The sequence below is a fragment of the Pipistrellus hanaki genome, assembly GCF_964339955.1.
Source record: "Pipistrellus hanaki genome assembly, chromosome: 1".
Classification (NCBI taxonomy): domain Eukaryota; kingdom Metazoa; phylum Chordata; class Mammalia; order Chiroptera; family Vespertilionidae; genus Pipistrellus; species Pipistrellus hanaki.
Window position 1 is genome coordinate 103,768,757 of NC_140503.1, and position 18,084 is coordinate 103,786,840.

Here is an 18,084-nt window from a genome sequence, read left to right on the forward strand (position 1 = left end):
TTTTTTTAAATGTATTTGGGTGCTCCTGTATTGGATGGAAATATGTTTACCAGGGTTATTTCTTCTTGTTGGATTGCTCCCTTTAGTATTATGAAGTGGCCTTCCTTATCTCTTGTTATGTCCTTCACTTTGAGATCTAATTTGTCAGATATAAGTATTGCTATGCCAGCTTTTCTTTCATTTCCATTCACCTGGAAAACCTTCTTCCATCCCTTCACCCTCAGTCTGTGTGCATCTTTTTTTCTGAAATGGGTTTCTTGTAGTCAGCAGATATAAGGATCTTGTTTTCTTAACCAATCCATTACTCTATGTCTTTTGATTGGGGCATTTAATCCATTTACATTTAAAGTTATTATTGATACATACTTATTTGTCACCGTTTTTATTCTATACCCGTGTTCCTTCTTCACTTCCTTTTTTTTTTTTTTTTTTAACAGCAGACCCTTTAGCATTTCTTGCATTGCTGGTTTGGTGGTGATAAATTCCCTTAGACTTTTTTTTGTCTGTGAAGCTCCTGATTTCACCTTCAATTTTGATTGATAGCCTTGCTGGGTACAGTATTCTTGGATTCAGACCTTTCCTTTGCAAGGCTGTGTATATTTCATTCCATTCCCTTCTGGCCTGATGAGTTTCTGTTGAGAAATCAGTTGCTAGTCTGATGGGGGTTCCTTTGTATGTAACTTTCTGTCTCTCTCTGGCTGCTTTTAAGATTCTTATTTTGTCGTTGGTGTTTGCCAATTTAATTATAATGTTCCTTGGTGTCAGTCTTTTGGGATTCATTTTGCTTGGGACTCTGTGAACTTCTTGGATTTGTGTGGGTTTTTTTTTTTATCTCAGTAAAGTTTTCTGTCATTATTTCTTAAAACAGGTTTTCCATCACTTCCTCAGTTTCCTTTCCTTCTGGAACCCCTATTATATGAATATTGTTTTCGTTTGTATTGTCCCAAAGTTCCCTTAGGCTCTCCCCCTGCTTTTTTTTTCTTTTTCTAGAATCTGCTCTAATTTGGTATTTTTTTTCATCCTGTCTTCTAGCTCACTGATGCGGTACTCTGCTTCTTCTAGTCTACTCTGATGCTTTCTATTGAATTCTGTACAATAGTGATGTCATTTTTCATTTATTCTTCATTCTTCTTTATTTCCTCTTGGTTTTTACTCAGTTGTCAAATTTGTCCTCCATTCTTTTTAGCCATCTTCTAATCATTTCTCTGAATTCTTGTTCCAGTCCGTTGATTGCCTCTAACTTGTTTACTTCCTTTTCTGGTGTTGCCTGCTTTTCTTTCATATGTGGGCTGTTTCTTTGTCTCCCCATGGTCTCTCATTTCAGAATGTCTGGTTATGTAGTTATCTCTCTCCTGCATTGATTTAAAGGTACAAAATACAACACAACCAGGTACAATACACAAGGCACTGAACAGAAATGTATCTACAATATTATTAACCTCTAATAAAGGTGACCATTAGAGAAAGGCAAATTAGGGTATAAGAAATATAAGAGTAAAAGGAAAGAAAGAAAAGAAAAAAAAGTGTCAAAATGAAATTGGGAAAAGGAGAAAAAAATGGAGAGATTAGAACAATACTAAGAGAGATATGAGGAACTAATTATATAATATGGGGAGGAAACTCCAATAGAACAACCATTAATCACAGCAAATGCCAGCAACAAGTATCTGGAGATTAACACAACTTACAACACCAACTAATATCAATCGAGGAAAGGGAAAGCCTAAGTAAAAACTAACTAAAACACAGCTAACAAAAACATACAAACAAAAAGAATAAGCAAAACAATCTCACAAAAAAGTATTAAACTTCGTAATAGTTAACATTCAACATACAACTACAAAAGGATAGAGAGAAAAACGTGTTTGTTTGTCTGTTTGTTGTTTTGTTTTTAGGATTGCGAAAAAGGATATGTGTATGGACTTGGAGCAGATGGTTGGAAATTAAATATACACAAGTAAGGCGAAATTTCAGCAGGGGGTAAACATAAAGAATAGGGACAATCTAGAGCAGGAAAGGGTTAAAATAAACAGGACACTAAATGGGGAAAGGTTAGGAAGAAAGTGATGGCATAAAGATAAGAGTTGAGATAGAATAAAGCGTTGGTGAAGTAAAGGTGAAAATAGACTGTAGAACACTAATCCTGAAGGAAACTTAAGAGCAAATAATCTGACACTTTAAAAAAGTAATAATAATAATAATAATAAAGTAAATAAGATTAAAAAGGTAAAATAGTAGTAGTAATAATGCTGATTACAAATAAAAATGTAATAATTAAAAAGGTAAAATCAAGTGAGGAAAAAATAAAAAATAGTTTCTTGAGTAAATGTTGCAAATAATGAAAATAAATAAAATTATAAATTAAATTTTTTTAATTAAATAAAATGTGCAGTAGTAAAGGTCATTCACTACCTCTATTGTTCTGTTTGGCATGCCTGTTTCCCAGCCCTGACAGTATTATAGCTCCCTGAATCTCCCTTCTCCTCCTCAGTGTTATAATCCAGTCCTGATTTTTAAGCAGGCCTTGCCTTGATTTTTTTTTTTTTTTTACACTAGGGTCAATTTGTGATTTAGCTTCTGGGTGGCAGTGTTTCTGGATTGACTTCCAGGGCTCTAAGGCCTTTCTAGCTTTTTTTTTTTTTTTTTTTTTTTTTTCTGTCTGTGATCTGAGGAGGCTGGTAGGCAAGTCCGAGATGACTGCACTCTCCTGAAACCCGTTGGCTATCCCTCCAAGTCAGATCAAAATGGGTTGCTCTTTATATATCTCCCCTATTAGGACCCCCGTCCACAATCACGGGTCACACCAGCCCAATAGCCCTGGGCTTCTCTGAGCGGTGTACATCTGTCTTCCAAGGGGACTCACCCTATCCCCGCAAAATCTTTTTAGTCATGCGGTGGGGCACTCCTTTGAGTCCAAGTGTCGCGCAACCTGGGACCAGTGTTCTGGGGCTCACAGCTGCTCGGTGGTCACTGCTGCTGTGGATATTCAGGCCTTTTTCCTTTAAAAAGATCCACTTTTCCTTTAAAGATGGCGAGATTTCCCCATCATAGCTCATAGGTAGCTCCAGGAGGGGACCCAGCCCCACCGTGGTGCTTCCCTGTCAGGGGATCCCAATCAGTAGTTCTCCGCCTGCTCCTAGGGTTTGACTGTCCCTTAGCTTGCAGCCAATCAATGATTCTCTCTTATCATTGATGTTTCTATCTCTCTCTCCCTAGAATAATAGAAGGAGAACTATAGTTGGCCCAGATGCTGACTAAATTATCAGTTGGGATTGTTAAAATAACTTTAACTAATATGCTAAAAAATCTTGTGGAAAATGTGGACAATATGCATGAAGAAATGGAAAATCTTAGCATAAACATAATAACTATACAAATATAATTAAATACTAAAAATTAAAAATACAATATAAAAATAATTCATTAGATAGATTTAACAGAAAAGTATCAGAGAACTTGGGCACTGCTAAATGGAAAGTATCCAAATTGAAAACAAAAAAGAGAATGGAAGAAAATCATCTGAGGTGTGTAGGATAATATAAAATCATCTAATATATGTGCAATTGGAGTCCCCAAAAGAGAAGAGAGGTGACAGAGTATGGAACAAAGATATTTGAAAAGATAATGGCCAGGAAATATCCAGTATTAATGAAAGACATCAATAAAGATCCAAAAGATTTAGTAAACTTCACACAAAGGAAAATATACCTATACATATCATAGTCAATCAGCTGAAAACAAAAGATAAAGAGGAGATGTAACCTTGGGGTACAGGGGATTATAGATAAACAAACAAAACATCTCGTACCCAGAATTTACAGAATAATAGCCACAATACAAAAGACAATTCAATTTTAAAATGGGAAAAGACATGAAAGATACTTCATGAAAGACATACAAATGTAAAATAAGCATATGGAAAATAATCACCATTAAACATCAGGGAAATGTAAATTAAAATCAGATATTTCATTACCCCCCCCCCCCCAAAAAAAAAATGGCTAATATAAAAGGCACTGACAATAATAAATGTTGAAAAAGACATGGAGCAACTGGAACTCTCATACTTCATTGTGGGGAGTACGAAATGGTAAAACCACTTGGAAGAACAGGAATTCAGTTGCTTAAAGTGTCATATGTACACTTACCATATGATTCAGCAATTTTGTACTCTTAGGTATCCAAAAGAAAGAAAAACATGTTTCCACAAAACAAAATGTTAGGAGAATATAATTTATCTTATTTGTAATTGCCTCAAACTAGAAACCTAAAAGTCTATCAATATGGGAATGGAAAAACAAATTGTGGATATTTATAAAATGAACTGCTACTCAGCAATAAAGAATAATTTACCAATAGAGTCAACATGGTTGTCTTTAAAGTATTATATGAAAGAAGCCAAATGCAAAAGAAACCAAGATGGAAGCATAGGTAAACACATAAACTGCTGCCTCAAACAACAATTTCAAAACTACAACTAAAAGATAAAACAGATATCATCCAGAATCACAGGAAGGCTGGCTGAGTGGAAATTCTATTAACTAGAAGGAAAGAGAAAAGCACACTGAGACTCACAGGAGCTGCGGAAGGCAGAGGTAAGGAGGCATGCATGTGGAAAGGGCTGGCAACTGAGTAAACAGCTGGCTTTCTCAATTGGGAAACTGGGAAACTCCAGTTCTGGGCAAGACTCTTGGAGACCCAGACTCATATGGGGAGAAATTGGACTGTCTGGCAGCAAGTGAAACTCGAGTGCAGCTTTCTCTCAGAGATGCTTGCAGAAATTACCAAGGGACGCTGAGACCCCTGGGGCCTCTTAGGGCAGGGCTGATGGGAAGCCATAGCTGTTTGCTCCACACTGAGATCCCACCCCAAGAAGCCATTACTGATTGGTCCACCCTGAGACTCTGCCCCATCCAAGCTGAGCACAGCAGCTTTTGCATATGAATGGTTCCTTTGAATTCTAAAATTACCTAACAAATTGTAGCTGAGTCAGTGAGACCCAGAACATCCAAAAGAAGGCCCAAGGCACTGCATTAGCTTGCACTGCTTCATAGCTAGGCCTCATCTGGGCAATTCCAAAATCCAAACAAAGAAGAGGAATCTGTAGATCTCTCTGTAGCTCCTGCTGGGTGGCCTCAAGCAGAGACTAAATTAGCACCTCCTTGGAGATCCAAGAACCAGTGTTCCCAGGGTTCAGAGTGGGACCATCCAGATTACAACTCCTCAGATCCATAAGGAACACACTCAGGGGGCAGACTCAGTGAGCACCAAAGCCATACTGGAGCAAATCTTATCTCACAAGGATGTCTCTACCACAGAAGTTCTCCCATCCTAGACACAGCTGATTCTCACAGCCAATTGGCCTGGAGGCCAATTTCTCCTAATGATACCAACAACAATCAAGGCTTAATTACAACAAGACTATGCACACAGCCCACAAAGGGATGCACCAAAAGTGTCCACCTCAGGTAACTGGAGAGTCTGAGTCACTGGGCCCTATAGAACACCTAGCACACAAAGCCACACTCTATCATCTCAGGGAAGCAGCAAAAATGCGGAGACAAAGAAACAGAGCACAAATGAAAGAAATGGAGGAAAGCAAATGATGGATATAGGGTTCAAAACCACAGATATAAGATTTTTCAAGAATTTTCTAGAAAAAGCCAATAAATTTAGTGAGACCCTTGAGTATATGAAAAAGGACCAACTAGAAATTAAACATACACTGACATAAAAAAATAATATACAGAGATCCAACAGCAGACTAGAGGATCACAAGAATCAAGTCAAAGATTTGAAATACAAAGAAGCATAAAACACTCAAGCAGAAAAGAAAAAAGAATCCAAAAATATGAAGTGTAAGGAGCCTCTAGGACAACTTCAAGCATACCAACATCCAAATTATGAGGGTGCCAGAAGAAGAGAGAGAGCAAGATACTGAAAATCTATTTGAAGAAATAATGACTGAAAACTTCCCCCACCTGGTGAAAGAAATAGACTTACAAGTCCAGGAAGTGCACAGAACCCCAAACAAAAGAATCAAAGATGACTACACCAAGACACATCATAATTAAAATGCCAAGAGCAAAAGACAAAGACAGAATATTAAAAGCAGCAAGAGAAAAACAGTTACCTTCAAGGGAGCACCCATATGATTGTCAGCTGATTTCTCCCATCCAAGTACTAAGTACTAACCAGGCCCGACCCTGCTTAGCTTCCGAGATCAGACGAGATCGTGCGCGTTCAGGGTGGTATGGCCGTAGACTCAGATGATTTCTCAACAGAAACTATGCAGGCCAGACGACGGGAGTGGCAAGAAACATTCAAAGTGATAAATAGCAAGAACCTGCAACCAGGAATACTCTACCCAGCAAAGATATCATTCAGAATTGAAGGTCAGATAAAGAGCTTCACAGATCAGAAAAAGCTAAAGGAGTTCAAAATTGCTAAACCAGTATTATATGAAATGCTGAAGGGTATTCTTTAAGAAGAGGAAGAAGAAAAATGTAAAGATAAAAATTATGAACAACAAATACATATCTATCAGTAAGTGAATCTAAAAATTGAGTGAATAAAAAAATCTGATGAACAGGATAAACTGGTGAATATAATAGAATCAGGGGCATAGAAAAGGAGTGGACTGACAATTCTCAGGGGGAAAGGGATATGGGGGTTGTAGGAAGAGATTGGACAAAAATCGTACACATATGGATGAGGACAATGGAGTGGGTCTAGGGTAGAGGGTGGGTGGGAACCAGGTGGAGGGGAGATATGGGGGGTGGGGAAAGAGGAACAATTTTAATCTGAACAATAAAGATTTATTGAAAAGACAAAAAAACAACAAACAAACCTACATATTATATGATTCCATTTATATCAAGTCCAAAAGCAGACAAAATAAATTTTTAGTGATAATCAGCAAGTGATCATTGGAGTAGGGAGGTGAGCAAGAATAATTTGAAAGATGCACAAAAAATATTTCTAGATTAATGAGAAAGTTCTATATCTTCTTTTGGGTGGTTGTCACAAGGTTTATACATTTATCAAAATGTCAAACTGAACACTTGGGATGTGTGCCTTTCACAACATATGTATTGATTTCTATATATTAACTTAAAGATGAGTGGAGGATTTCTATTTCAGGAGCATATTTCTCCAGCCCTTACTGGTCTGTTTTCAGTGTGATCTTTGTTGGGCTCTAATCTGTTCAGGGCAAGGAATTTGATTCTGAATTTATATTAAAAAAGCACACAATCCAGTGTCTCATTGAAACAGCATTTAGAAATCTGTGAAGCAATTTTATTTCCATTGATGAGTGAGCAACAAATTTGACCATTGTGTAAGGCACTGACTTGTACTAGGTTGGATTTAACATGAAGATATTGAATGGTACTTAACCTAGTCAATTGCAAGCTAGTAAAAATAATGGAGTGAAAACTAATTCTTCAAAGGCATGTAGAACACTATCTCCATTAAACTTTCTCTGGTATTTGCTGCCATGACATTTATAATGCTCCAAACCAGTCACAGGAATTTTAAATACAAAATCATTTCCTATTGAAAGCAGGCATTTTTTCCAAAGTTGGTGGACACTCAGATCACACTTCTTCCTTTTTTAGGAAACACTTTAATATTTGCCCTAGTTGTAGAGCACAAGTCAGGATCATATGGTAGAAATTTATATAAGCAGATAATTTTGTTCATACCAGAAGACCAGCAATCCTATATAATAGAGTTAACATGCTAATTAGACTGAACAGCAGAACGATCGTCTGAATGACTTTCTGGACAAAGCCAGGCCCTTGCACGAATTTCATGCATTGGGCCTGTAGTTGGGTTATAAATGACTTGAGAGCAGGTGCAAGAACTTACAATTTTAGAACATTCCGTTGTAATGTCTACTATCTAGGTGGGAACAGAGGTGCTTCACAAATGCTGGTTATCATTTTATGCTGCACTCCCTCTGAGAAAATGATGTGACCTGCAGAGGTGGAAATACACACAGGGAGTCTTCCCTGCAAGAGGAAGCTGGGAAATGTACTCAATACTAGTGGTTTTGGATAGGTTCCTCAGAAAACTTAGGATGGAACCATGCTGTTTGTTCACTTCTCATGAATCCCAACTTGGTCAGTTAATCCCAGAGAGCCAGATCCTCACTGCACAAGCCCCAAACTCCCAATTCTAACAAACAGCCATTTAATGTGCACCGAGATGGTTTCTAGGACACTGCTTTGTTGTTATGCATACAGAAACCAATTTTAGCCATCAGAAGGACCTCTGTCTACTATAGAGAATTGGTTTTATAGTCTATAATCACCTTCCAAATTCCCACCCCGAGTATTCCATGGTAAAAGGTAGGCAGCTTAAAAAGACCAAACTTTTACATGTGTAGTCAGTGAGGAGAGACATACAGGTGCCAAATCAGAATATGAAGCCAAGTCATTAGCTCAAAATAGGTAAGATTGGCCTTCTGAAGATGGTTTGGAAACATGGGCTTGCTTCTTAACTATCATTAAAATGCTAAGGTGGCTCTCAAATGTGAAGAAAAAGGCAGGTACAGTATGAGGTTAATGTTTTGAACAGAACCAAAAATAAAAATTGGTCAGTCACCAAGGCAACCCAAGGCTGTAAGTTCCCCCTAACCAATCTATATAATTTTAGCAGATGCTGTTGGAAAGGTTGTTTGAGAATCAGCAGCTAAAATGTCATGAAAAGAATACATACAGCATAGTGGTCCAAATATGGTTCCAGTTCTGCCATTAACTGGCTGGTGACCTTGGGCAAACAGAGTCGTGGTGTACAAAACAAGGTTAAAAGCTTCAGACAAACTAACAGGCTTTTTATTCACTGCTGTACCTCTAGTGTTTAGAATAGTGCCTGTAGCAGAAACCGGTGTGGCTCAGTGGATAGAGTGTAAGCCTGCGGACTGAAGAGTCCTGGATTCAATTCTGGTCAAGGGCATGCACATTGGGTGTGGGCACATCGCTGGTGGGGGGTGTGCAGGAGGCAGCTGGTCGATGTTTCTCTCTTATCGATGTTTCTAGCTCTCTATCCCTCTCCCTTCTTCTCTGTAAAAAATCAATAAAGTATATTTAAAAAAAATAGTGCTTGTCAGTGTGGGAACTGACTGAAAGAACCTAGGTTTGAATTTTCATTCTGACACAAAATGATGACCTCAGGGAAATTACCTTCTCTGAGCTTTATTTTCTTATTTATAAAATGGAGATGGTATTTATCTCATAGGATTGTGAGTTTTTAAAATGTACATGAAGCATTTAGTAAGAATAAGTTAATAATTATCTACTATATAGTATTTCTTACATTTATTTCATTTCATGGCATTTTGCTTTTGTCAGACACCTTTTGTCGCCTGGCCTGTACACAGTGGTTGCATGTCGACCTATGAACCAAGATTTCATTCCTGATCAGGGCACATGGCCAGGTTGTGGGCTCAATCCCCAGTATCTCTCACCATTAATGTTTCTCTCTCCCACTCTCCCTTCCCTTCTGAAATCAACAAAGACACTTTAAAAAGGCACCTTTTGTGATGTGCAGCCAGCAAACCATTACCTCTGAGATCTACCGCCCAAACCACATGGTTTAGCTCGAAAGGGCCACATTTCTACCAATGAGCTGGTCCCAAGGCTCTCTTGGTTCTGTCTACATGTGTCCGGAACTGTTAACATGAAACACCTGGAGTTATGGGGTAGCTACAGGGAAAGCAAAGCTGTTAGAATGATGTGGATGTATTGATGACAATGTCAACTCAGAAGTTCAAAATGGCTCTCTAAGCATGTATGCATAGTGATGGCCTGGGGTGGGGTGAGATGGAGGGGATCAAGGGGGGGAAAGGGAGGTATCTTATCTAATAAAAGAGCAATATGCAAATTGACCACACATCCGCTATACACACAAGCCACGCCCACCAGCCACTCAGAATGACTATGCAAATTAACCCCAACCAAGATGGCTGCAGCCACAGAGAGCAGGAGGGAGGCCTGGGTTTCTTTGGCAATGGAAGAAGCCAAACTTTCCGCCTGCCCTTGCCGGCCTAAGATTCCACTCAAGGCTACAAAGTTTCAATTATAGAAGGTAAACAAATCCAAACAGAAATGGCAGCAGCCAAGGAGCAAGCAGAAGGCTTGGCTCTGCTCCAGGCTACAAAGTTTCAATTGTAGAAGGTAAATAAATTCCAGATGCCAGGACCTCTGCTTGGGTCACTGGGGGGGTGGGGGGGGGGCGGCCTGTAAACCATCACAGGCCCCTTGCCAAGGCTGCCCTACACCACAAGGGAGCCCCACCTTGATCTGGGACACCCTTCAGAACAAACCAGCAGGCCCCGACTCATGCACCAGGCCTCTATCCTAGCTTAAAAAAGTGATATACAGATTGACCATCACTCCAACACACAAGATGGCTGCCCCCATGTGGACACAAGATGGCCAGCAGGTGAGGGCAGTTGTGGGTGATAAACCCTGTGGGGGAGGGCAGTTAGGGGTGACCAGGCAGGTAGAGGGAAGTTGGGGGCAAACAGGCTGGCAGGGGAGCACTTAAACAGGCTAGCAGGGTGGTGATTAGGGGGTAATCAGGCTGGCAGGTTAGGGGCAATCAGGAAGGCAGCCAGGCGAACAGTTGGGACCCAGCAGTCCTGGATTGTGAGAGGAATCCCAGATTGGAGAGCACCAGGCCTCTAGTCTGTTAATAAAAATTTTAAAAACAGGCAAAAACAAACAAACATAAAAACCACAAAACGGCCGAAACCGGTTTGGCTCAATGGATAGAGCGTCGGCTTGGGGACTGAAAGGTCCCGGGTTCGATTCCGGTCAAGGGCATGTACCTTGGTTGCGGGCATATCCCCAGTAGGGGGTGTGCAAAAGGCAGCTCATCGATGTTTCTAACTCTCTATCTCTCTCCCTTCCTCTCTGTACAAAATCAATAAAATATATTAAAAAACAAAACAAAACAAAAAAAAAACAACCACCACAAAACGTTCTAGTCCCTGGATCCAATGTCATCCTGCCTTTGAGAGTCTATGAGACAGATCTGTATCATTTTTGCCAAGTTATCAATAGTATCAATATGCTTATTATTTATAATTAGGCTTTGATTTCCTGTTTTCCTTGATCTCCACAATATTCATGTAAAACAGATAATATAGCATGATAGAATGAACATAAGAAATCAGACAAGCATAACCCTGTCATATATAATTTTTGAGGGAGTGAATAGCATGTGAACCTGTTTCTCATTTATAAAACAGGAGAACAATGCCAACTTCATCATAGGGCTGCTTAGAAGATAGAGATAATATATGTAAGGCATGTAATAAGAAGCACTCAACAAATTATAGCTATTACTACCCCATTTTACAAAAGGAAAATATGGCTGAAATATTGCTATCTTTCCACTCTACCACACTGGGAATAAAAACAAAAAAATCCTATCTTCACAGAGATCATCAAAAGAAAGTATTGTAACAGTGAGAAACCTGTGGTTTATTGTGCTCTGATTTTGTTATTAAATGAAATTGTACACTGACTTGACACAAAAAAGTTAGCTTTGCTCATAAGCAGTCAACTGATTTGGTTCGGGATATACTAATTTACTTCCCTAGGTAGATTTCTCTCCCTTGGGCAGAGAATATATTGCCACTTGATGTGAACATCCTATTCTGCCTGGCTGGTTTTAGTTCTGGTTTGTAAATTTAATTTTCTCCAAGGTGAAACACTTATCAGAAAACTGACAAATTGGGCATTTCACACTAGATCCATAGGAAGCACCATTCCACAAACTCCACTTAGGGCCTACAGTGTGGCCCTTTCCTGAGCTTGTGAATTTGCCACAAGTCTTATTGTCACTTTATGTTCTAGAGTGCACAACCTATATTCTTGGAAACTACAGAAGTGTCTTCATCAACGGCCTCAATCAACGGTGTCTGCAAGTCTTAAATTGCATTGTACAATCATCATGGACAGGAATGAGGATAGGGCTTTAAAAATTAATGCTCAGGACATAATCCAAAGCCATTTTAGTCATAATCTCTATGGAAATTGGTGGTGGTGGTGGTGGGGAATCAGGTATTAGTTATTTTGTTCTCTTGAATCTTCTGTGATTCCAATGTGTGTCAGATGGACAGTGACATAAATTGCAAGCTAAGACTAACACAAGTTGAAAAATGATATGGCCCAAGTGCAGTTTTTTTTTAACACACATTTAAGAATATTGTAAATTAGCTACCAACATTTCAAAATTGAGAGAATTAACAAAAAGTGTATTTCACAGGCTCCTAATCAGAGCCCATTTGGCTGAGGATAATCTACTAAAATATTTAGCTGGCTCTTGTCAACATTTGAGTTTGAGACTCCTGAATTCATGTGGCAATAAAGTTGTTTTTGGTATTGTAGCTGCTACATATCAATGTGTGGTTGATTTATATAATAATTGGCCCCAACCCTGAAATGGCCAAAAATGCCTATCTATGGTCTAATAACAGAAAACTGCCTTTCAAAAGAATCTTATTATTTTTCCCCACCCTAAATGATTAAAAAAAGATTAACAGTTGTCTTGAAAACTGGATTTAATTTGACAAAAATGGTAAGTTATCTTACTGTTTACTCTTACAGTAGGCACAATTTAATTAGTTCCAGTTGAGCTCTTCCACATTAGCTATTTCATCTTGAATAATTACGAGAAGAAAATTCTATAAAACCAGAAATATAACAAAAAAACCCTGAAAATATAACAAGAAATATAACAAAAAAACCTGAAAACAAAAACCTGAAATCGGAGGGCCCACTTTTTCCTGTTTCTAAAGTAGCCAAGATTTCCCCCAAATGCTCACTACTTATAATCTTAAAGCTCCACAGAATGCTGAGAACAAATGGCTAACAGTTGTTCTGTTTTACCAGTTACAAAAAAAATTCTGTAAAAAGCTCCCAATGACTATTCAAAATTTTTTATATTGTAAATTCATTTGAATAACTAGACCAACAACTACAAATTGTTTGACCATTATCAAATCAAATAATGCTGAACCACTTACTCAACTACCTCATGTGACAATCTTCTCATGAGGACTGTCCCAATCAGCAAGATGGGAAGAACTATTTTATCTATGCATGCCTCGTTTCTTTGGGCAAAACAGAGCCACATTAGTTGCAAACTGCAACAAATTAAAGTTCAGAGATAATATATAGCATTCCTCTAACAGCAGCAGTAACAGACATACATATGTTTACACACACACAGAAAGTTGATGCGGTTTAATAACACACCAATAGAACCAAGACATTTATACATATATTTACACGAGAGAGAGAGAGAGAGAGAGAGAGAGAGAGAGAGAGAGAGTGTCTCTTTGATGTGATTTATAGCACACCACTAGAACCAAGACCAAATACCTTCTTTCCTGGTACTGATTGCTAGTTAGGTGATTCTGAGACCAGATTAAGAAAATGATGCAAAAAGGTAATACAATATTGATCGAATCCCAGATAGAAGAAATTGTGAAATCTTGAACAAGGTACTTTCTTAATGAGCCTTATTTTCTTCTTGTAACAGAGCAATTCCTACCCCAGTTGCTTTACATAAATTAAAGTGCTCTGAAGATAAAATGATAAGCTCTTATTAAAGATCCAAATAAGACCAAATTGAATTGTCCTAAAATCTGGATTTAGCTAGAATATCAATGACAAAGATCTCCAACCCAGGACCTTAAGACAAGTCTCTCTATCCCTGTGGAAATATCAGCTTTGAAGAGTGAGCTCAATGGAATAACGAGTTTTGAGGTTGAGAATGACTTTTAAAATATTTTATCTTTAAAAAACTGACAAAAATATACTAAGCATCTCTTATGTATCACTGTTACAACACAAATAGCAATCTAAATTCAATGTTCAAGACACAGAAATTGAAAAGCTTTCAGAAAATGCTCTGAAGGCTTCATTAACCAAGTAATTGTTGGGGATGGTCTCATTCACAGTTCCTTGCAAAGAAACTAAACCAAATCTTAACATTATATTAAGTAGGAACAGTGAATAAAGCTCATAATACAGGTGTTAGACCACCAGTATATCTTTTTTTAACTATAAAAATAAACGTAAGTAACTAATGGAATAACAAAATAAAAGTTTTATTTTATTAGAATTAGGAATGTTCTTTCCCTCTGGGTAACCTGAACAGTCCAGTTACAATGAACAGTTATTTCTACAGCACAGGGTGCCTATGCACAAAATTACAGGGTTAGGAGCATTTAATCCATTTAGTGATCTGATTGTCTCACCAACCCACCCCTCCCATTTTCCAAGTGCTCTATAACCAGGATTTACCACTAAAAGACTTGGTTACATAGAGTTCTTTTCTCTCTGGTATTAAATTTCAGTTTCTATGGCTGAATCCCATTTTACACTGCAGATTCAACCATTTCAAATCAAGTCAGTCAGTCTTGGATCTGTTATATGTGTTTATGTATACACGTGTATTTAATATATGTTTTTAAACACATACAATCTGGGTTGCAGCAAATTACACATAATTTAGTTTGATGATATCATATGCTACTCAGTTTTACCACTGTGGTTTGTGTCCTGAGCTTTGGATCAATATTTTGTTATAAATCATTTCAAGTACCTCTACTGCTCAATAAATTGTTCAAATGAAGCATGCACTTTTCAAGAGACAATGTAACTGCCCTCAATAAGACAGTGAGACCCTGGTGCTTACCATGAATAGAGCCCTCTTGATAGAAAGACTCAGATAAGAGAAATGGGGAAGCTGTCATACAATATGGCTTGCCTATATCCCAGCTGGGGTAAAAGAAGCTACTAACAATAAAAGCAATTAACTCAGGGAATACTGTCAAATATGGAGATAGTTGTTAAAAGATTGGAAGTAGAAAAGGCCAGTTCACCTTGATCCATAACTGCAATACCCTCAGATCATATGCCAACATTGAAACTAGAAAGCATCTCTAAAAAGCACTGTTCCTCCACGGGTAGGAGCTGAAATTACGAAGTGCACACACAGTTTGTAGGTACTTGTAAGGGGAAGCATGTAATGACACTCAAACCTAGATACTGTAGTTACCTGGTTAAGATTTAAAAAAAAACAAAACCACCACATATTCACAAAACATTTTGATTAAGGAAGCCACATATATCTAGATAGCAACTCTGGCTGCTTTTCAGTTACCAGGGAAAGGAACTTAATCAAGCTTGCTTAAAAAAAATTTTTCCCCTTAGTTTGATAAATGCCTTTTAAGATTGATGCAGTCATTTAAAATAAAATTAAATAAGTGATGGGGGAGAAAGGACATTGAAGAAACGGACACTGAGTTCAGAATTGCACCTGAGTTGGCAAGGGAGAGAGGATTAAAGGTACAAGTAAAGTTGATTCTAAAGTGATAAGTGGTTTAAGGAAGCAGCATAATGTACTCAGCAAACATTTACTAATTTTTGATGGGATAAGAACAGTTGCAAATACATCTCAAGTAACCTTTTCTAAAAGGAAAAGTGGGTTGATTCAGCAAAGCCTAACTTAGGCAAAAGGTCAGAGGAAAGTGAACCTACTTCCCAATGGAGTAATAAGATATACAATGTAAGAGCTGACAAAATTGCCTCACAAGTGGCAAACACTCCCTAGGCACAAGACATTTAAAGGAAGACAAAGAGGTCCTCGATCCAAACTGGTTCACTCTGCACTCCTGTATAAAACTGACAGATTTAGCTAGGGATGCCGACTTATTGAAAATACCACAGCCAGAATGGCCTAAACAGGTATATAATTAATAAAACCATCCTTTACTTTTAACATAGCTCTTAGTAAAAATTTCATAAAAATGGACATCACAGCTAAAAGGCATTAATTTTTCTATCTGTTGGCTACAGAAAAGAAGCAGTCGGTAATTTCTGTTTAAATGCACTAGATGGGAATATCATGTTCTAGGGGCGTTTGCCTTCAAACTGAACCCACAGCAATACACACAAGCCATTTTAGTATCTGCCATTTTAAATTCACAATCTGAAACTAAGTGAATGCCTACTTATTTATATTTATAGCAAAAACATTCTATTTGACATACTATTGTAAAGAAAGTGTGAGAGAGGAGCCATAACTAAAATCTTAAGGGGCTAAAAAGCAGCAATTAAAGGGGGGGAAAATGAAATGTTTCCTTTGGATGAATAGGGAACCTAGGAAGCCTTCACTGATGTGCATAACATGGGCAGACGAACGCTTAAGTAAATGTATGAGGCCACGAAGGGGAAGGAGGCTGGGAAATGGGTCTTCCTTGTACTGTAGCAACTAAGCTTCCTGTTGTAGCCCTTATCAAGCCACAGCATTGTCAGAACTTGACCTCCTTGGCCCTGATCAAGCACTTGGAATTCAAGGCATGAGACCCACGGCCAGCAACAGACATATCAAAACCAGAAAGGGCAAAATAATCTCAGGAAAGGAAAAAATTGAAGAGGTGCCAAACCAACAGATATTTTATCTCAACATCCAATTTTGGAAAGATAAGAAAACTGAGAAAAAAATTAAAAAAAAAAAAAAAAAAAAAGCACAGCAAATAGACATAATCTTGAAGATTTTTAAAGAATAAATATTTTTTTGGTAATTAAACATTATGCAAACACGTGCCACACTTGCTTTGTTCATGCATATGCACTATATACAAATTTGAAAAATACTGTGTTGTCCTTTTGTTTTAAAAGTCGTATACAAATTTTTTTTTTTTTTTGCTTTGTTTTTGTTGTTTATTCCTCCTGTTGCCTAACCCCTTCCCACCCTAAGAATTTTCTTTACAAGGAACTAACTCATTACTTTGGGGTATGAGAGAAAGAGCATCAGTCTCTGAGTGTGGGTGTATTTGTATGTGTAGGGGATGAAAGGGAAGAGGTTCTTTACCAAAGTACAACAAAAAGACTGGGCTGGGCATGAAAAGCAGTGTCAAATTTTAACTAATATCACTCAGGAAAAAATGAAAGAAAAAGGAGTCAGCTTTGAGAATGAAGCTACACATTAAAGTTCGAGGGCTTTCAGTGAGGTTGTCACACTTTTGTTGGCGGCCTACAATACTGTTGTACAATGGTTTATCTACCTTTTTTTTTATTACAATATAATTTACTTAAATTTTCCGTTAACAAAACAGAATTCTGGTACTACAGACCAGCAGTGTCAGAATGGGCTTAGTGCCTCTAGTTTGTGTTTGTTTTGTTTGTTTAAATTGCATGAACACTCTAGATGGTAAAGTTTTCAGAGTTCATTTTATGCAGGGCCATTCTCAGTCCTCAATGTACTCCCACAGATCTTTTTCATAGCCTTCATGCACATGCTGTAACAAAACCCTTCGCCGACTCTCACAGTATCTATAATCAAAGGAAAAGAAAATGTTGTCAGCCTCCAATAATTAAACAACAACAACAAAAAGCATTTACTTATTCTTTAGGCCACCCCCCCTACATATTATCAAGAACTAAGCACCTGTTTTTAGTAGCATATTTTCAGGTCTAAATGTAAAAATACAATAAACTATTTCTAATAATAAAAAAATAAAAAGATAATTTTTAAGAGCCGTGATTCCCATTTTGGGGAATTAATTTTAAAGCAATATGTTAAAAAAAATTCCTAAGGACATCAGAAATCATCTGATTTAATCCTATCATTCTACCTAAAGTAAGTTTCAGGCAAAAGTAATTTCATGGGTTATTTTTTTCCAGATCTATAAAATCTTTGTTAACTTCGAAATTGCAATGCAGCAGGCTAAAAATGTTACTTAGGACTAAATCTTCAAATTCCCAAAGGTTTCTACTACTATTCAAAAGACACTGCTAGCCCTAGCTGATTTGGCTCAGTGGATAGAGCATAGAGGGTTCCAGGTTCGATTCCAGTCAAGGGCACATGTCTGGGTTGCAGGCTCGATCCCAAGTGTGGGGTGTGCAGGAGGCTAATCAATGATTCTCTCTCATCAATGATGTTTCGATCTCTATTTCCCTCTCCCTTCCTCTCTGAAATCAATAATTTAAAAAAAGATACTGCTATTGGCGTGTTTTTGTTTGTTTGTTTTTTTTGGGGGAGGGTAACCTCCAT

At 37.8% G+C, this 18,084-nt stretch overlaps 1 protein-coding gene across 2 annotated transcripts in view; it reads right to left on the reverse strand.

The window, feature by feature from the left end:
• Nucleotides 1-6,734: 6,734 nt before the first annotated feature.
• ARIH1 (ariadne RBR E3 ubiquitin protein ligase 1) overlaps nucleotides 6,735-18,084 on the reverse strand; it is a 138,689-nt gene continuing 127,339 nt past the window's right edge. For both annotated transcript variants that reach the window (XM_084897937.1, XM_084897938.1), the window contains one exon: nucleotides 6,735-17,363. In XM_084897937.1, the coding sequence (XP_084754063.1) occupies nucleotides 17,279-17,363 (85 nt within the window). In that variant the 3' untranslated portion in view covers nucleotides 6,735-17,278. The remainder of the gene's footprint in view (nucleotides 17,364-18,084) is intronic.